This window comes from Poromitra crassiceps (genome assembly GCF_964638095.1).
Source record: "Poromitra crassiceps genome assembly, chromosome: 6".
In the NCBI taxonomy this organism is placed as follows: domain Eukaryota; kingdom Metazoa; phylum Chordata; class Actinopteri; order Beryciformes; family Melamphaidae; genus Poromitra; species Poromitra crassiceps.
Genome location: NC_139627.1, coordinates 60,333,799 through 60,355,592, shown reverse-complemented (window position 1 = coordinate 60,355,592; position 21,794 = coordinate 60,333,799). Strand labels below are relative to the sequence as shown.

The 21,794-nt window shown below is 44.5% G+C and overlaps 1 protein-coding gene across 1 annotated transcript in view; it reads right to left on the bottom strand.

Moving 5' to 3' along the window:
- The window catches only part of LOC310778001 (netrin-G2-like), a gene marked incomplete at both ends in the record, with an annotated part of 48,119 nt that overhangs the window by 23,497 nt on the left and 2,828 nt on the right, over nt 1–21,794 (bottom strand). Inside the window, 4 exons of the mRNA XM_083638322.1 lie at nt 13,236–13,408; nt 13,827–14,065; nt 16,442–16,587; nt 17,583–17,841. Coding sequence (XP_083494448.1) covers nt 13,236–13,408; nt 13,827–14,065; nt 16,442–16,587; nt 17,583–17,841 — 817 coding nt within the window. The remainder of the gene's footprint in view (nt 1–13,235; nt 13,409–13,826; nt 14,066–16,441; nt 16,588–17,582; nt 17,842–21,794) is intronic.

Sequence of the window (21,794 nt, the reverse complement as noted above, 5' to 3'; positions counted from 1 at the left end):
GAGACTTTACAGCGAAGGGATGAGGAAGCTCACTTGTGCTTGCCATGATGATGCCTGTCTGTGTCTGGCTGCGCTGCAGGCGTTCTCATACACTAACGTTAAACGTTAAATGAAACGAAAGGGGGGGGGGGTCCGCGGACCACGACGTTCCGAACCGTGTGCCGAACCGTGGGGGCTGATCCGTACGGGTCACGGATTATCCGTGATCCGTCCCAGCCCTACCCGGTACCCACGCTGACAGTAGGAGACCGCACCCAGACACAACTGACCATGATATAAAACATGGAACCGAACCCGTACAGGTCCCGTATCGGGTCTTGTATTCTAGAGTCCAGGAAGACCCATGAAGACCTCTATGTATACTACCGTTGTACCGTTAGGCTGGAGAATAGCTGGATTGTCTTGCTAAAATCTGCTCTTCCCTACCTTGTGTGTTTTCCACTATGTTTGTCTTTTATTCATTAGTTTATTCAATTTTGTTCATTAAAGTCCTTAGATGCATGCTTGCGATTTATGGGCTATAAGTAAACAAACTTGAACTTATATATTGAATTATATTCGATAATTTAAGTATGCAGTATACATCAGACATGTTAAGTATGTAGCCTAGTAGCCCACATGTTAAGTGTGTAGCCTACATTAGTATCTGATTTCCTTTTTTTATCTGACCAAGCTAACAGCATCACAGCTCTTCATTGTTTACCTTTCTCTTCTTTTCTCTCCTCTTTCTCCTCTTGTTTTGATTTGATATTGTCTCCACTCCTTTCCTCTTGTCCGCTGACAGCAAAATCCACTCCAAGTTTTCCTTCTGTCTGAGGTGCTGAAGGGGATGAATCCACTCCAGGATCCACTCCAGGATCAGTGACTGCTGGTGGAGGATCTGTGCCAGCATCCAGAGCTGGCCTCACAGGATCTGGTGTAGGTGAATCCAATCCAGTGGCAGCAGAATCCGGTCCACCATTTCCTGTTTCCATCGTGTCTGGCACTGTTGAATCCATTCCAGGATCAACTGGATCCAATCCGGCAGGATCGACAGACCCAGGAGAATTATCTGGAAGGTCCCCGGATCCTCCAGCAGGCTCACTGACGGGCTCACTGACCGACTCTTGTGGAAAGTCCAGTCCTGGATCCGGCCCGGAATCTGGTCCGAGATTGACTGCATCCTGAGCGTTTGTTAGAGGGAAGGTAGAGTCAAGGGGAGGGGCCAAATCGGCAGCTGGAGCTGGTTGATCTGAAGGGGCGGGGCTTGTGTCTGGCATGACATCATCTCCTCCTGCAGGAGGAGGTGCTGAGGAGGAGTCCAGAGGAGCATCAGGAGCCATAGGTATAGGAGAGGAGCAAGGTTATTATGTTAACGGAAACGAACAAAATATTATGGATGGTTGTTCATCTGTCCTTACATGTAAAAACAGTTTTTAAATGGTGTGATATTTTGTTAGAGTCTTTATTACATAATACTTTTTCAAGACAAACTAAAACTGAAACTAATAAAACTAAACTGGAATTGAAAACAAAAAGTCAAAACTAAATAAAAATATAAACTAATGAAAACAGCCTGGTCGCCAGAATAAAATGTCGGCATTGTACGTTTCTGCCATCAATGGATACATAGAATATCACGTTTCTGAACCAAACATGTGTTTGATGTCGTGTCTAGATATGTGTACAGCAACATGATAGAGGCTGCTGTTGAAATAGCACGCTAAGGGTCATGTGGTCAGGGTGGATGGAGGGCGTAAACACGTGTTCGGGTCCCAGCGTCTACATTTCAACCATAAGTCACATTTAACATTTTTGTTATTTAACCCATTGATACCTGATGCAGCATTTGCGTGTATATCCCTCATTTGTGTGTGTATCCCTTTAAGACCGTGAACCGCGTCATGCGGTTTGCGGTCTTAAAGGGCTACACACACAAATGCTGCATCAGGTATCAATGGGTTAAGCCTAACTCAAACCATAACCCGAACCGCACCCAAATTGTTTTACTTGCCTAAACATAACCAAAATTGTTTTATTTGCGTTTAATGTTGGAAAGGCGTTTTTGGAGTTAACTGCCGTTTTGTTTCAAACTTACGTTGAGATTGTAGGTTTGCAGAAACATAAACTGCAACATTTTAGAAACGTAAACTATGGGCTGATATATGTGCCACCTCAAATTGAATTCGAATTGCTCAACTTGAATTCGAAATTTTTCATTTTGAATTTGAATTGCTCTTTTTGAATTCGAAATTTTTCATTTTGAAATTGAATTGCTCTATTTGAATTCGAATTTTTTTATTTTGAAATTGAATTGCTCTATTTGAATTTGAATTGCTCTATTTGAATTCAAATTTTTTCATTTTGAAATTGAATTGCTTTTATATTTTGAAATTTTTATTTTTTAATGTGAGTTGAAAAACTGAATCTGAATAGCATAATTTTAAACTGAATTTATTTGCTTTGAAATTATTCAGTTTCCACATTCCTATTTCAAAATTCAATTCAAAATTTTCAGAATCTTGTGTTCAAAAATTTCAACATGTGTGTGCGCCATCCGGGTCCTTCAAGGAGGAAGAGGAGGAAGGAGGAAGAGCAATCGAGCGCAGATTGACCGAACTCCTTTTTAGGTGAGGGGCCGAAGGCTGCTATCTGCTTTCGTTTTTGAGATGATCGATCCCCATTTTGAGGTTAGATGCTTTTTTCATATGAACTAAATAAAATTCTTCTGAACACGATTCCGTTTGTTGGCAGCCTCAAATCGAACGCAGTTTAATGAAAACGTAACTTATTAGATCAGGGAAACGTTATGGCAGTGCTATCGCAAAAACCAATCAAATGCTCGTTTTAGCGTCACATGACTTGAATCAGCCAATGATATTCCCGCAAACAGGACGTATAGGAAGTGTGAACAAACCATAACAAACGCATCACAGAACGAAGCCGCTGGTAAGTCTGTTGAGATAATGTTTAGCGAATATAATTCATAATCGTTTTAATAGTAATAGTAATACTACTTTGCTACATCTTTGATGCAGTCAATATTGGCAACCGGCTAGTGTTAAATGAATTGTCATCACACAAGTTGTCTCTTTGCTGGTGTTAGGCTACAGCTAACACCATGTTGGACGTTACCAGAGTGGGAAATTAATTATTTTGCGTCTTAAATCTACCAGCCACTTTAGTATTTCACCAGCATTTAGCTGCAGTGCTAGATTCTCACCCTGCACATAAGGCTGCTGTTGCAGTAGTGGCCTTGTGTCCATTCTAGACAAGGAAGACAAACCCCAAGACTGTGTTACAGTAGGCTAAGTGTATCTTGTCATATAATTGACCAGACTAGACAGAGGTTGAAGTAGAAGAGATAACATTTATTACAAACGTTTACATCATCTGCAGCTCACCAGTTACTCGTGTCAATATTTTAACCTAAAATGTTTTAGCATTGATTTTTAAAAGAATTGCAAAGAATAACAGTTTTATGTTCTCCTGTAGGATGTGTTTTGGAGAGCATTGATAAAGGACTACCAGTACATCCCAGATCTCCAGAGCCTGAACAACGTTTTCTGTCAAGCTGCGAATGAGGGCTAGGTGTGACAGGAAACATGTCGTCACAGATTGTCTTTTGAAATGTAGCATATGAAATATAGCCCAATTAATTATAGTATATAGTAATCTTATTTTTTCCAACTAGAAAATGTTCAGTTTGTAGCAGCAAGGTGCATACCTCTGACACTAACACTGTGTTAAACTGTAAAGGTGGAGGTTACAGGTGTAGCCTCAGCAAGTGAGACATCCAGGTGGAATGAGGAGGATTCAGAGGAACTAATGCCAGGGTTTTTATTTACAAACCAAATCCCTTGATTAATGATGGAAAATCATGTGGACAGATGATTTGGCCTAAAAGACAAACAAGGTATTAACAAAGGATTTGATCAAACAAGGGAAAACAAATTAAACTGTAAAGTAATATAATAAATCTAATTCAAATCAAATACTCAATCAATATTCAAAGGAACTAACTATAATAAACTAACACTTCAAACGATGCATCTGCACATGGACAATCAATTGGGAAGAACAGAGCAGAGCAGCCTCCTCTCAACAGCATACATGGCCTACTGAGCTTCACCCAATCAACCACCCTTTATTGAGCCCATGTGCAGCTCAATCAGGGCCCCAGGTGTGGCTGGTTAGGTGGGGCTGAACTGGTGGGGGGATTTTGTACAACTAACATTTAAAAAAAGTCTAACATTGAAGTATTTTTTACTCTGAAGAAGACTAGAAGAAGATTACCTGTCAAAATGTCACTCAGCCCCTATTAATAAACGTGCAGACAGAAAAGAGTGCTCCATATGTCTTTACTCCAGGCAGTCTGTGAAGTGCCCAGGTAAAACTTCTTTCTATGTAGGTTCCACTATAACATTTCTAAATTAAATGCTGCCGGTCACTAACACTAACCCATCTTTGCAGGCCACATCATCAGTGCACACTCATATTCATGCAACTCCATTATTCAGCACTGTAAATGTTACTGTTGCAAACAGTATGAATAGTTAATTGATTGTGTCCCACATCTGTTATTTTGGAATAAAAAAATATTCTATGCCCTGAAATGTAATGTCATGCATAATTACTTAGATTTTCTGACATCACATTAGGAGGGGTTATGCATTGTCATTTATGCTGTGATGGTAAATAAAAGGCACATATATAAATGTCCTTATTTATTACAGGTAAAACCAAACATGAAACTACTAACAAGTACTGTACATGTTTTATAAAATGTAATGATAGCCTGCATATCACTGTATAGATTAAGACTGTTCTTCACAGCCACAAATATCAATATGCAAGATGATTGGCAGGGTTCCTACATGCTTTCCATTTTTAAATTACATATTTTCCCATGCAGACCCTATGTTCTTGACTGGATTTGATTTATGTAGGTATTTGATAATGCATAGTGACAGCAGCTAGATAGTAAATAGCATCCCTCTATCTGAACATTACTCACATCAACAAAAACTGGACTCAAAGTGGCTACAACATAAAAGCTGTCTTCCCCAACGTCAACGACGGGTCTTCATCCCATACAAGGAGCAAAATGATGTGTAGTAGCGTGGAGACACAAGAGTATGGTGGTTGCAGAACATCTCTCCAAATCTGCGGGTATCTGCTGCAGTCTGCAGGTTTGGGTCCGTGATAGACACAGCTAGCAGTTGTCCTGTTCCCCATCCCACCGTCACAGTTAGTCATCGCCAGAGGCAATGTTCTCTCTTCTTGGAATCTCTAATAAGAGAAAACATAGTAGTTACTGTATGTTACATGTGTGGCCAGCGTTGCTAACCTAGCTTCTGAAATGTTTACGGCTAGAATTAATTAGATCGATAATGCTACCGTAGCCTAATCTAGCTAACGTTAACGTTACCTCCACCTCGCTAGCTATAGCAACATACTGTTCTAGCTACAGCCTACAAGGAAAATTCATTCATTTATCAAATGTCTTTATCTTACCAAACACAATTACGCTAGTTTCTGAGATAATATATAGTGTGGCATATACCTGTGAATAACATGTAATGTAAATGCTCAACATTGTGCGTTTATTCTTACCTGGAAATCACACATCAATCCGTAGCTTGTTTCTGTGGCAGTTAGCCTAGCTAGTTGGCTAGCTAGCCAACTAGGCTAAGCGCCACAGAAACAAGCTCAGCTGGTGTAGCTACGTTACGTTATGCCGGTGAAAATACATGGTAACCAGTTGGTATTTACCGTGGTTGGTGTCCTCTCGTCCATGATGATGAGCAGACAATGGAAAGACTGGCGGGCGGCTAATTTAATACATCCGTGGGAGCAAAGACCTGTGGTGTAACGCACCATTAGGTGTAATCTCAGTGCATGATGTTGACCTGTTGATGATGTCACGGGGTCGGGGGAGGATCAGTTCCGGGTTCACGAGATTCGCTGTCATGTACTGTTCAATGATATATACTGTATAAACATCCTTGTTCAACTCAAAGTGGTCTTCTATGATTGTAGCGAACCTGAATACAACAAGACCAAATAGTTCTAGCGGGAGTGGGTGTGTGGTGCCTCGGCCAAAAAGGAGTTAGGTCAATCAGCGCTCGATTGCTCTTCCTCCTTCCTCCTCTTCCTCCTTGAAGGACCCGGATGGCGCACACACATGTTGAAATTTTTGAACACAAGATTCTGAAAATTTTGAATTGAATTTTGAAATAGGAATGTGGAAACTGAATAATTTCAAAGCAAATAAATTCAGTTTAAAATTATGCTATTCAGATTCAGTTTTTCAACTCACATTAAAAAATAAAAATTTCAAAATATAAAAGCTATTCAATTTCAAAATGAAAAAATTCTAATTCAAATAGAGCAATTCAAATTCAAATAGAGCAATTCAATTTCAAAATAAAAAAATTCGAATTCAAATAGAGCAATTCAATTTCAAAATGAAAAATTTCGAATTCAAAAAGAGCAATTCAAATTCAAAATGAAAAATTTCGAATTCAAGTTGAGCAATTCAAATTCAATTTGAGGTGGCACATATATCAGCCCATAGTAAACGGTCAACGTTTTGTTTTGAATTTCTCTTGAGATTGTACACATCCGTGCTGTGCAGAAACGTACAATGTTGACATTTTATTCTGGCGACTGGGTTGAATGAAAAATGCTAAACTATAATAACCTTGATCTGACGCATCATCTGGAGGAGCTCCCTCTGTAGGCCTGGAGGTGGCAGAGTCTGGAGGAGGAGCCTCAGGAGGAGCTGCAGCTGTGGGCGGAGCTACGGTGCTGTCAGTGGGAGGAGAGTCTTGGTTGGTCGGGCCTGACTGACTAGGTGGAGCTACGCCTGCTGCAGCGGTGCCATACGGAGCTTCATCATTGGCTGGCCTTAGGGTGGTTGCTAGGGACGATGGCACAGAGGTGACGACGCTGACAGACACTGTACTTGTGTCTTGGTTTGTAGTATTTGTGTCTTGGTTTGTATTACTCATATCTTGGTTTGTAGTACTTGTGTCTTGGTTTGTAGTACTTGTGTCTTGGTTTGTAGTACTTGTGTCTTGGATTAGAGTACTTGTGTCTTGGTTTGTACTACTCATATCTGGTTTTGTATTACCCATATCTTGGTTTGTAGTACTTGTGTCTTGGTTTGTATTACTTGTGTCTTGGTTTGTAGTATTTGTGTCTTGGATTGTAGTACTTGTGCCTTGGTTTGTATTACTCATATCTTGGTTTGTAGTACTTGTGTCTTGGTTTGTAGTACTTGTGTCTTGGATTAGAGTACTTGTGTCTTGGTTTGTACTACTCATATCTGGTTTTGTATTACCCATATCTTGGTTTGTAGTACTTGTGTCTTGGTTTGTATTACTTGTGTCTTGGTTTGTAGTATTTGTGTCTTGGATTGTAGTACTTGTGCCTTGGTTTGAAGTACTCATATCTTGGTTTGTAGTACTTGTGTCTTGATTTGTAGTACTTGTGTCTTGATTTGTAGTAATTGTGTCTTGGATTGTAGTACTTGTGTCTTGGTTTGTAGTACTTGTGTCCTGGTTTGTAGTACTGGTGCCGGGGAGGTCAGTACTGCGACCTGAACTATTGGGACCCTTGGTACTGGTGTTACTGGTAGGGCTGGTGGGCCGGCTAGTGGTACTGGTGATGGACGTGTCTGTTATTGTCGGACCAGTGGGAAAGATGTCCAAACCAGCTGGGTTGGATGGGGCGTCTCTGTCAGTCGTACCGCTGTCAAATGATGTGCTAGTATCACTAGTGCTAGTAAATATTGTAGTACTGTCATCTGTCATGCTAACATCAGTAGCTCTGTCAGTTTCTGTATTAGTGTCTCCAGTAGTAACAGACCATGTGTCAGTAGCAGCACTGCCTATGTCGGTAGCAGTGACAGGACTCCCTGTGCTATCACTGGATGCAACGGCTAGGCCAGAAGTCAACAAATAAGTAGCAGTGGTAGGTGTTGTACTGTCAGTAGTTGTGGTAGTAGTTGTAGTAGTAATTGTAGTGTCAGTAGTAGTTGGAGTTGTTGTAGTATTTGTTGTAGTGTCAGTAGTTGTGCCAGTCGTTCCCTCCGAGGAGGCAGAAGGTCCATCAGATGAGCTAGAGTCACCATCCACTGCCAGAGAAGAAGAGTTATCACTCAGTAGCACAACCATCCTCCACTGCCAGAGAAGAAGAGCTATCACTCAGTACTACAAGCACAACCATCTCTCCAGCCTGGTCGCCACAATCAAATGTCTGCATTGTAGGTTCCTGCGATCCATAGATAGGTAGAATATCAACATTTCTGAAGCAACAATATATTGCATATCACGTGTATGTATGGCATTGAGTCGGCTACTGACATAGCACGGTGTCATAGCACGTGACATAGCACGGTGACCGAGTTGTTTCACTTCTCTAAAGACCCACAGCTCCAACACCTTCAGCAAACTCACAGACAGCACTCACGTCACAGCCACAGCTCCATACCTTCAGCAAAGTCACTGACAGCACTCTGCCCCACAGCTCCATCATCACCTTCAACAAAGTCACTGACAGCGCTCACACCCACAGCTCCATCATTACCTTCAGCAAACTCACTGACAGCGCTCACACCCACAGCTCCATCATTACCTTCAGCAAACTCACTGACAGCGCTCACACCCACAGCTCCATCATCACCTTCAGCAAACTCACAGACAGCACTCTGCCCCACAGCTCCATCATTACCTTCAGCAAACTCACAGACAGCACTCTCACCCACAGCTCCATCATCACTTTCAGCAAACTCACAGACAGCGCTCACACCCACAGCTCCATCATTACCTTCAGCAAACTCACTGACAGCACTCTGCCCCACAGCTCCATCATTACCTTCAGCAAACTCACAGACAGCACTCACAGACACAGCTCCATCATTACCTTCAGCAAACTCACTGACAGCACTCTGCCCCACAGCTCCATCATCACCTTCAGCAAACTCACAGACAGCACTCTGCCCCACAGCTCCATCATTACCTTCAGCAAACTCAGACAGCACTCACAGACACAGCTCCATCATTACCTTCAGCAAACTCAGACAGCACTCACAGACACAGCTCCATCATTACCTTCAGCAAACTCACTGACAGGACTCACACCCACAGCTCCATCATTACCTTCAGCAAACTCACTGACAGGACTCACACCCACAGCTCCATCATTACCTTCAGCAAACTCACTGACAGCACTCTGCCCCACAGCTCCATCATTACCTTCAGCAAACTCACTGACAGCACTCTGCCCCACAGCTCCATCGTTACCTTCAGCAAACTCACAAACAGCACTCACACCCACAGCTTCATCATTACCTTCAGCAAACTCACAGACAGCACTCACACCCACAGCTCCATCATCACCTTCAGCAAACTCACTGACAGCACTCACAGACACAGCTCCATCATTACCTTCAGCAAACTCACTGACAGCACTCTCACCCACAGCTCCATGATTACCTTCAGCAAACTCACAGACAGCACTCACACGCACAGCTCAGCACTCACACCCACAGCTCCATCATCACCTTCAGCAAACTCACAGACAGGACTCCCAATGTGGGTCTACAGCCCACAGGGAGGAGGCCCAGACACTGTCTGCATGGTGCCAGGCCAATGATCTCAACCTCAACATACAAAAACTGAACCTTTTTTAATCGTGAAAAGTTACATTTTCTGTCATATTTACACTAGGCTACTTCTAAACCCATATCTTGTGTGTGTGTGTGTGTGTGTGTGTGTGTGTGTGTGTGTGTGTGTGTGTGTGTGTGTGTGTGTGTGTGTGTGTGTGCGTGAAGGTGGTCTCTGAGGTTAAGTCCTGCTTGTGCGTGTTGAGGTGGGCTAACAAGGGTTTAACACTGATCCACACACACACACACACACACACACACACACACACACACACACACACACACACACACACACACACACACACACACACACACACACACACACCATCTGTCACTGAGTGTGTTAACTCCTAAATAACAGATTAAGGTTGCACCCTGTCTAACTTATGTAATCTTGTGACCATGTTCATGGACTGATGGCAGGCAGACAGACAGACAGAGAGAGAGACAGACAGAGAGACAGAGAGACAGACAGACAGACAGACAGACAGACAGAGAGACAGAGAGACAGGCAGACAGACAGACAGACAGACAGACAGACAGACAGACAGACAGGCAGGCAGACAGACAGACAGGCAGGCAGGCAGACAGGCAGACAGACAGACAGACAGACAGACAGACAGACAGGCAGGCAGAGAGACAGGCAGACAGACAGACAGGCAGACAGAGAGACAGACAGGCAGACAGACAGACAGACAGACAGACAGACAGACAGACAGACAGATAGGCAGACAGAGAGACAGGCAGGCAGACAGACAGACAGACAGACAGACAGACAGACAGACAGACAGACAGGCAGACAGAGAGACAGACAGAGAGGCAGGCAGACAGAGAGACAGGCAGGCAGACAGACAGACAGACAGAGAGGCAGGCAGACAGAGAGGCAGGCAGGCAGACAGACAGGCAGGCAGGCAGACAGACAGACAGACAGAGAGGCAGGCAGACAGAGAGACAGGCAGGCAGACAGAGAGACAGACAGGCAGCCAGACAGGCAGACAGAGAGACAGGCAGGCAGACAGACAGAGAGGCAGGCAGACAGAGAGACAGGCAGGCATACAGAGAGACAGACAGGCAGACAGACAGGCAGACAGAGAGACAGGCAGGTAGACAGACAGACAGAGAGGCAGGCAGACAGACAGAGAGACAGGCAGACAGACAGAGAGACAGACAGGCAGGCAGACAGACAGACAGGCAGACAGAGAGACAGGCAGGCAGACAGAGAGGCAGGCAGACAGACAGACAGACAGGCAGGCAGACAGACAGAACTTACTGGCTACTGTTTCTGCTGCTTCACCTGAGAGAGAGAGAGAGAGAGCCTATGTTAGTGCATGTCTGTGACATAGACCGTATAACAATATGGACATAGTGAAGCCTCGAGTTTGGCATTTTGACCATCGCATCTTGATTTTTTGGAGCCAGAAGCAGCTAACGTGAGACCAGGGGTTTCACACAGAGACACAGCTAACGTGAGACCAGGGGTTTCACACAGAGACACAGCTAACGTGAGACCAGGGGTTTCACACAGAGACACAGCTAACATGAGACCAGGGGTTTCACACAGAGACACAGCTAACATGAGACCAGGGGTTTCACACAGAGACACAGCTAACATGAGACCAGGGGTTTCACACAGAGACACAGCTAACATGAGACCAGGGGTTTCACACAGAGACACAGCTAACATGAGACCAGGGGTTTCACACAGAGACACAGCTAATGTGAGACCAGGGGTTTCACAAAGAGACACAGCTAACGTGAGACCAGGGGTTTCACACAGAGACACAGCTAACATGAGACCAGGGGTTTCACACAGAGACACAGCTAACATGAGACCAGGGGTTTCACACAGAGACAGAGCTAACGTGAGACCAGGGGTTTCACACAGAGACACAGCTAACATGAGACCAGGGGTTTCACACAGAGACACAGCTAACGTGAGACCAGGGGTTTCACACAGAGACACAGCTAACATGAGACCAGGGGTTTCACACAGAGACACAGCTAACATGAGACCAGGGGTTTCACACAGAGACACAGCTAACGTGAGACCAGGGGTCTCACACAGAGACACAGCTAACATGAGACCAGGGGTTTCACACAGAGACACAGCTAACATGAGACCAGGGGTTTCACACAGAGACAGAGCTAACGTGAGACCAGGGGTTTCACACAGAGACACAGCTAACATGAGACCAGGGGTTTCACACAGAGACACAGCTAACGTGAGACCAGGGGTTTCACAAAGAGACACAGCTAACGTGAGACCAGGGGTTTCACACAGAGACACAGCTAACATGAGACCAGGGGTTTCACACAGAGACACAGCTAACGTGAGACCAGGGGTTTCACAAAGAGACACAGCTAACGTGAGACCAGGGGTTTCACACAGAGACAGAGCTAACGTGAGACCAGGGGTTTCACACAGAGACACAGCTAACGTGAGACCAGGGGTTTCACACAGAGACACAGCTAACGTGAGACCAGGGGTTTCACACAGAGACACAGCTAACATGAGACCAGGGGTTTCACACAGAGACACAGCTAACGTGAGACCAGGGGTTTCACAAAGAGACACAGCTAACGTGAGACCAGGGGTTTCACACAGAGACACAGCTAACGTGAGACCAGGGGTTTCACACAGAGACACAGCTAACGTGAGACCAGGGGTTTCACAAAGAGACACAGCTAACGTGAGACCAGGGGTTTCACACAGAGACACAGCTAACATGAGACCAGGGGTTTCACACAGAGACACAGCTAACATGAGACCAGGGGTTTCACACAGAAAAACAGCTAACGTGAGACCAGGGGTTTCACACAGAGACAGAGCTAACGTGAGACCAGGGGTTTCACAAAGAGACACAGCTAACGTGAGACCAGGGGTTTCACAAAGAGACACAGCTATTGGTCCGTGACCGGCCAGCTGGTCGAACACTGGACAGGCGACCTGTTAATCAAGCCCAAAAACATAGTCTATTTGACCAAGAAGACTTGAAACTAGCAACTGAGGTCATAAACTCATTAGGAGAGTGTTTGCTGAGGTCATAAATTAATCATCATCGTCTATGGCTGAAAAAAGAAGTGCGATCATGGTTCACAGACCGATAGCAGGTGGCGCTGCGGCTCTTCTGGTACAGGCATGAAGACAGAAGAAGATCTGCCCCGTCTTCCGATGGTCCGCAGTGTTTTCGTTCCCCCCATAGAAATGCAGCAGTAGGCAGCCTAACCTCACCAGTCGCTACTAGTAAGAAGCATGGACATACCAAACAAAGTTTTCAAAGAAGTACTTGAAGAAACTTGTCGGATCCATAACATAAAGTCTGAACGGAATGCTAGAATTGTGCGGAATATTTCCCTGGAACACAGCACTTTGGTTCCGGATCTTCCACCCATACCCGGAAGACTCGGAGAGAGGTTTTTCCATCCAGGCTACTTCTCGTCCAAGATGGCGACAGTCAAAAGGCCAAACTTGAAGCTTTAAAATGGGAGTCTAAAACCCAATGGGTGCCGTCACGGTGGCTATGTGTGTGTGTGTGTGTCTGCGCGCGCGCGTGTGTGTATGTGTGTGTGTGTGTGTGCATACATGAGTTGGCAGTGCCCATGGGCAGAGGCAGGTAGGACCCTGGTCTCCAGCTTTGGGGTTTGAACCCCCGGCTGCAGCGCTCACAGTCTTGCCCGGCCGTGTTGTGCTCACATACACACTGCAGAGAGCCGTCACGCAACACACACCCAGCCGCGTGCAGGTTACACTTACACCTGCAACACACACACACACACACACACACACCACACACACACACACACACACACAATAAGTGCTCTTAACCTATAGTATTTTATGGTCTAGTAGTAGGGGTTCTACAAGATGTGGTTAGGTGTTGATAGATGTGGCTAGTTGCTGATACAGTAGATGTGGCTAGTTGCTGATAGATGTGGCTAGTTGCTGGTGGATGTGGCTAGTTGCTGATACAGTAGATGTGGCTAGTTGTTGATACAGTAGATGTGGCTAGTTGCTGATAGATGTGGCTAGTTGCTGGTGGATGTGGCTAGTTGCTGGTTGGTGTGGCTAGTTGTTAGATGTGGCTACTTGCTGGTTGATGTGTTGCTGGTTAATGTGGCTATTTGTGGGTAGATGTGGCTAGTTGCTTGTAGATAATGATGACTAGTTGGTCACCTGGCAGGGATGTCGATGTTGGAGATGGCGTAAAAGTATTTGAGCAGGTTGTCTCTCTGGACATAAGTCCCGCCCAGTGTCGGCCGGAGGAGACGCAGGCGGAGGTTGGTGAAAGAAAAGAATTCTCTCAGTCCCTTCATGCTCTCCATCCGCGTGTACAGGGCGGCCATGTTGATCAGCTTCGGACCCGCAAACACCCCCAACCGAGCACGCACCTCGAACACCACGCTCCTCTCCTCCTATTGGTCAGACACACTGTCACTCATCATGCCAGTCTCCTATTGGTCAAGCATTGTCACTCACCATGCAGGCTCCTAGTGGTCAAGCACTCTGTCACTCACCATGCCAGCCTCTCATTGGTCAAACACTGTCAGCCTAGGGCATTCACGACTAGGGAATTTTACTAGTCGACTAGTCGTCCCTAAAGGTAGTCGACTAGGCGACTAGTTGTTAATCTGCCTTTGCTCTTGTAGTAAATGTTATCCAACGTATGGTAGCTTGAGAGATTATTCCAACAGTGAACTACAGCTGGGGGATTGGATGCTTTCCAATTTAAAGCTATGCATTTCCTAGCTGCTAACTAGGGGGCGGCTGTAGCTCAGGAGGTAGAGCGGGTTGTCCACTAATCGCTTTGGATCAAAGAGGTCGGTGGTTCGATTCCCGCCTCCTCCAGTGTGCATGTCGGAGTGTCCTTGGGCAAGATACTGAACCCCAAATTGCTCCCGATGGTGTGTAGGCACCCTGCGTGGCAGCCTGCCGCCATCGGTGTATGAATGGGTGAATGTAGACTACCTACCGATTGTAAAGCGCTATATAAATGCAGGCCATTTACCATTTGCTAACAGGGCAAGATCTATGTATTTACTTTGAATGCATTGTTTTTATTTGGTTGTTTGTCCAATAGTCTTGTTTGTTGTTGGATTATTGTGTATCTTATTATCTTATGCAGTTTTCTTGTTTTGTTTTGTTGTGTTTTGACGTTCTAGCTGGAGGTGGTATTAGAGCATGACCGATATGGGACTCTGACACTGATATGATTTTAGACGGGGGATTAACCAATTACTGATATGGCGGTAGTGAATTTAATGGATTTTTGAGCTCACTTATATGCACTTTGATGCACTTATATAACTATGCAAACCTACTCAGAATGTTGCTTATAATAATAACTTTATGAAATACTGTTTAACATTACATTGTCATTCAATTCTAGAAATGCACACTGAGAAAATAAAGACAAAAAAAAAGCTAAATAATATCAGTAATGTATGTTGTCAGCCAATTGCCAACCATTTAAATGAAGAAGCAACCATCTATGATAGAGGGGATTTTTTAAAGATGGGCAATTTATAAATGTAGAGATAACAGTTCTAACTGATCTATTAGAAAGCCCATACCATTGTGTAATAATGTTGCCTCTCCATTGTATTATGAGTTTAGCTCGTTCTGAGTCATTTACTCTCTCACACCTCAGTGAACTCACCGTAGCTGGTATTTCAGACTGACCCTGAACGCACCACTAGAGCAGCGTCAGCATTAGCACCCCAAGTAGCTATTTGGTTTAGCTAGTTAGCTAATGTAACAAATGAGTAACAATATAGCCAAGCTCATTGTCATGGAGAGTAAAAAAATGAGGACGTTGTTTATTTACTTTCCACCATTGCATCTCACCAACTAGGTAACAACAACTCACAATGCACCGCCCCACCGCACATGGAAGTCGTATTTAAAGAGCCCACCTCACCGCCGTCGAGCGCTGAGCTGAGTAAGTGGCCGTTCACACAGCACGCCGAAGCAACGCTCAACGTAAGCTCAACCTACGCTGAACCTAAGCTCAACCTATGCTGAACCTAAGCTCAACCTACGCTGAACCTAAGCTCAACCTATACGCTGAACCTAAGCTCAACCTACGCTGAACCCACAAGTTTAATTAACCTAAGCTCAACCTATACGCTGAACCTAAGCTCAACCTAAGCTCAACCTTCGCTGAACCCACAAGTTTCATTTAGGCGTCCTTGTTAACAGGCGAGGCCGTTCACACCACCCGCGTGCGTGTCACGCTGAAGCCACGCTCACGACTTGCTCAAGCGATCGTTCAGGATTCAGTCCTATTTTCCAAGCGTGACGCATGAAGCTGCCAGTCATGAAGTCAATGGGAGTTGTGATGCGGGTTCAAGGCGTGCCGAGTGAGGCGCTGAGGAAAAGAGAAGGCTTCTTGTGTGAACGGTTAAACGCCAGCTCAGCTTGAGCCTGCCTCAAGCTTCAGTTCTGCTTATGTTAAGCGCCAGGTGTGACCAAAGGCTAAGTTTCACTCCACTTCTTTCTTACTCGTTGGCAGTTTAGGCAGAGCCTTCTCCAGTGCACTCTGTGCTGATTACGATACAGCGGCAACACGCCGGGTTACTGCAACTGCAGTTACTAATGATAGAAATCCACCCAGTGCGATGCTTCCAGCTGGTTAGAAAATAGTTTTCTGCTGTCAGATATCCTCTGAGGGCTGGAGGCGGAGCGGAATTTGAGGGAGGCTGCCAGCTTGTCATTATCTACGCAGGAAAAACCCTGCTTTTGCTCCGACACAGCGGGTTGGGTTTAGGGGTAGTTTACGTTAACCCTACCTTTGCTCCGACCCAGCGGGAGTAGCGTTCGGTGCAGATGACCCGGGTTAGGTTGCTGGGGGCCAGGTCCCGCACCAGTTTGGCTGGCATCCCGAACGCCTCCATGCAGTCATCGGCATAGAACTGGTAGGGCTGCCACGTTACACCTACAATATGACCATCATAATACCATGTTACACCTACAATATGACTATCATAATACCAGGTTACACCTACAATATGACTATCATAATACCAGGTTACACCTACACTATGACCATCATAATACCAGGTTACACCTACAATATGACCATCATAATACCAGGTTACACCTACAATATGACCATCATAATACCAGGTTACACCTACAATATGACCATCATAATACCACGTTACACCTACAATATGACCATCATAATACCAGGTTACACCTACAATATGACCATCATAATACCACGTTACACCTACAATATGACCATCATAATACCAGGTTACACCTACAATATGACCATCATAATACCAGGTTACACCTACAATATGACCATCATAATACCACGTTACACCTACAATATGACCATCATAATACCAGGTTACACCTACAATATGACCATCATAATACCACGTTACACCTACAATATGACCATCATAATACCAGTTATTACAATGTTGTGATTTTGTCTTTAGATATTTTCCTATTTTCCTTTTATCTCTGAATATTGATAGTCGTATCAATATTCAGACACTACACTGCATACTTACACTAAAACAAATTCCTGACGTACTTGTTGCGAGAGGGGAAGACCGACAGCCATGTTTTTAACAACTTTATTAGCGATTGTTCACATACAGGACAATATAATACAAAAGAGTAGAGGGAGTGCTGCCGCTCAAGGAAACGCCATTTCCTCATTTAACAATGCTTGTCCCTTATCTAGCAAAGCCTTCTGCATATGTAATGGCCATGAGTGCACCATAAGCCACCTAGTGTTTCAGAGGTGTACTGCAGCCAATGCAATGAGTGATGTTCGAGTATGTACAGTCTACAGGCGGCAAGGCTCCAAGGCTGCACAGAACCCTGCAAAGGCCTTTAGATTTTGGCCAAACATTGTTAGAACAGACCAAAAACACTGTTGTGCGTTGTCAGTTAAAATGGAACAATCACCTTTGTCCAGGGATTTCTCCAGAACCATGATGGTTGGCCGGCCGTACTCGAAGGTCACGATGATGTCATCAACCAGCTCCAGACTCTTGTTCCAGGACAGGGTGATGTTAGCCAAAAGAGGCTCAGGATACCGAGACCATGTGACTGTTTGCCAATAGGTGATGAGCCCACCCCTCTCCCTGTCGCCCATCAGCTGGGGAGGGTGAGACAGGTCCGGGCTGGATGCATCACACTCATCACTGCAGAGATACGGGTTCTCCTGCAGACAGACAAATCAGAGACAGATTGACAGACAGGCAGACAGATCAGAGAGAGAGAGGGTGTGTGTGGTGTGTGCGTGTGTGTATGTGTGTGTGTGTTTGTGTGTGTGTGTGTGTGTGTGTGTGTGTTTAAAGGGTTAACTCGTGTTGCCCGACTCGGCTTGGTGACCCACCTCGAGAGATGGGACAAACAAATCTTATTGGTTAGGAATCGGGGCATGGCCAGCAGATGAAAATGTCTGTAAAACTGATAAATACGATGACCTCATTTCTGTTATTGTTATTGTCTGTTATCTGGGCGGAAACAGGCAACCGGCAGCTGGAAACAGGGAGGGAGGGTGTCATGGAAGCGCCCACAGTCTCATCAGGAAACTCGTGAATAGCAGTGGGCGGGGTTATCTCTTGTTATAGTAGTGGGCAGGGTTATTTCTTGTTATCTTAGTGGGCGGGGTTATCTCTTGTTATCGTAGTGGGTGGGGTCAGAGCCGTATAATAGAAGAGTCCCGACATCTCCATTCACTCCATTGGACCAGTTTTTTTCCAGGAAGTAGAAAGTGGAACTCTTGAGTAAAAAAAGCAGCACTGTCGAGTTGCAGCAAAATAGACAGTGTTGTACTTTGAAAGGGTTTTTCATCCCTTGAAATGAATCAAATTGTACATTATCGGCTTTATTTTAGCATGCAAAAGTAGCGCGAGACCCATTACTGGCTGTTCATTGGCTAATGAGTCTCGCATTTTGGTCCTCCGCTGACGCCACACTCTCTCTAGAGGACACTAGGTGGGGTTATCTCTTGTTATCGTAGTGGGTGGGGTTATCTCTTGTTATCGTAGTGGGCGGGGTTATCTCTTGTTATAGTAGTTGGCGGTAGGGCTGCACGATTAATTGTATTTTCATCGTCATCGCAATATGAAAATGCGCGATAAACACATCGCAAAAGTCACGTGTTATCGCCCAAAAAAATTATTTGATTTTTTATTTGATTTTTTTACAGTGCACCTGAACGCAACATGCAAGATACCGGCTGAATAAGTGTCCAAATGTTCATGTCATTCTGGCCAATACTCCACTTCTGTTATAACATTTCAGTCTGGAATATGGAATATCTTTCAATAATCGTTATGACTAAAAGGCTAAAAGTAATCTCATGTGTAAGAAATGACTGTTCTACATTGAAGTAAAAATGTAAATAATTAACTTGTTGGTTTTGGATTTTTTTTTGCTTCAAGAGTGCATTTTTGTTCGTATGAGCCTCAACACAGGCTTTGAGAATCCCGTGCCACTTACTGATACGTATGCTTAAATTAACACACTCATATTGCAAAATGAATTTAGGCCCTCACTGTAATACTTCAGAAGTTGAATTTGAAGTTAATACATTTGTCATTTTTTGTCTTAGATTTACCTTTGTGTGTTATTGCAATATAAAACTACATAATTGAGAATCGATTAGATTCTGGAATTGAGAATCGATTCTGCAATCGGATCGTGACCCCAGGAATCGGAATCGGATCGGATCGTGGCTTAGCCGGATCGGAGCACCCCTACCCATTAATATTTTTGTTTATAGCATTTTTTATTTATCGCAGGTCATATCGTCATCACAATATTGAACAGTGTTATCGCACATCGCAGCTTTTCCTCATATCGTGCAGCCCTAGTGGGCGGGGTTATCTCTTGTGGCGATGACTGGAATATATTTTTTTATTTTTTATTTTAAAGCAATTACGAGCAAGATTTTCAATTGTTATTAAACAGTCTAAATTTAATATCAATGCCTCACATCTTACCTCTAATAGTAGATGAGACCAACGCCGAGTTAATCGGCGAGTGCAGTCTTGATGATTATAGTCTGTGTGCGGGCCGGAGAGAAATGAAATGGTTTATAGCAGCCACTTCGGCCATAACCACAAAATTACAATCTTGCTCGTAGTTGCTTTAATAAATAATATGTGTACCATCTATGGCTCTGCCCGGCGCACTGAGGTTAGCCATGATTAAAAACAAAACTGTCATGGAGGCTGTCTGGCTGGAAGTGAAATGAAACGCTGGTATAGCTTTTCATATAGTTAACCACTAAATCCTTTCCATTCTATCTGAACGATGAATCACTCCAGTCTTGCTTCAGATCTATCTAACCGCTCTTATCAGGTCTTATGGAGGGGATCCTTATTCAGACCTTGCACTCAGCACCGGTGTCCCTCAGGGCTCAGTCCTGTGGCCCTTGCTATTCCTTCTCTATACTCAATCTCTCTGTCATGTGATCTCATCTCATTTATGTGTTGTTGTTTTATAGTTTTGGTCTGAGTGAAATGTTTTATGGTCTCTCCTGAGTCTAAATATATCTGAATCACTTGGTTTCACAAGTAAAACTATTTTTACAAGCAATTTATGAAATGTCTATGGGAAAATAAATGGCAGATGAAATCTCTTGGTGCGCATGCTGAAGCAGGAATTGGTGTCGACTTTGGCTCTCTATTGTTATGCATCTCTCCCGGGTCCTATCTGACCAGGGATTAAATTAAAGAAGGTTGAACATGGCTCAAGTAGGCTAACAGTGGAAATAGTCTCCAGCGATGGAGGGTCTGAATCACAAGTCAACTTTCCGGGAGACTTCCGGCAAAATCCCTCAAGATGTAGTGGGAGAAATCTGATTGGCTGGGCTGCGATGGAAGCTGTGTCATATTGCATCCGTTATTTACAGTCCGGCAAGGAAACACTTTCAGTGGAAGGCTGTGAGGCACTGTGAAGGGAGAACTTATTTTCCTACCAGTTCTGTTCTGTCTGGGTATAGTTCTACTTTACTCAAATGTACTGTTGAGTTGTGTCCGTGAAATAATGGTAGTTTATCTCTATTGTCCGAACCAAATGATTTGGAGCAAATAAGGCAGCCAAAGTTTGCAGTTTTAGTTGGCGTGGTCGTGGGCGTTTGAGCCATTTCAATGAAGAAAGTTGATGTTTCACCCGGGATCTATTTGGCTGATGCACACATATCGAATGCACCGCCCACGAGGTCCGTGGTTGGTCAATTCATATGTCTGTCACGCATCTTTTTTTTTGCCTTGGGGGCGGGATGTGTTCCAGACGTAGATGCATCTACGGCTGGCTACTGTGAGATTACCCTGGACCCAACCTGCTCACTGGTCTGAAAGTGGTGTGTGTGTGTGTGTGTGTGTGTGTGGACCCACCCTGCTCATTGGTCTGAACGTGGTGTGTGTGTGTGTGTGCATGTGCGTGTGTGTGTGTGTGTGTGTGTGTGTGCGTGCGTGTGCGTTAGAGATGCACGGATGAGCTTTTATTCCATCCTAATCCGCGTGTATGCATGAACCGTCCGCCCGCCATAAATCCGCGCAAATTATTTCATACTAATTTTTATAGATCCGCGCCTGCCATGCACCCGACGCTATAAACGCTATAAAACGCTATAGAAGGAGCGAACTTACGGTTTCTGCTGCCGTTGGTGCGATCGCTGCAGTCCAAGACTCCAAATAAACTTCCATGCTGTATTATATCCAGTCCACCACTTGCCCTCATGTAGTTTACTCGGCTAACGCTATACTGTAGCTTTAAGTTTAGTTTACTGGATTGCCTCATTGTATGGGAAAATACGAACGGGTCTTCTCTTCAAACACGTCTTCAGCGGAGACTCCTTTTTGAGGGTGACATCATTGACCATATATGGACGAAAAGTGGAGCCTAGCGACCTAGCACATGGCTATTGTTTGGTTTACGGCCGTGGGTCCTTTGGGGGATCTACAATAGGCGACTAAGAATGTGCCTGATGAAAAATGTAGCTTAAAATACGTTCATAGACTAGAGAACGTAATTAATATTAGTTTTCCTCATTAATGATACATCGTTTCAACCGCCCGCAACCCATCCGCTATTAATCAGAATGTTTATTTTTCTGATCCGGCCCGCCCGCGGGGCGGGATATCCGCGGTCAGCGCGATT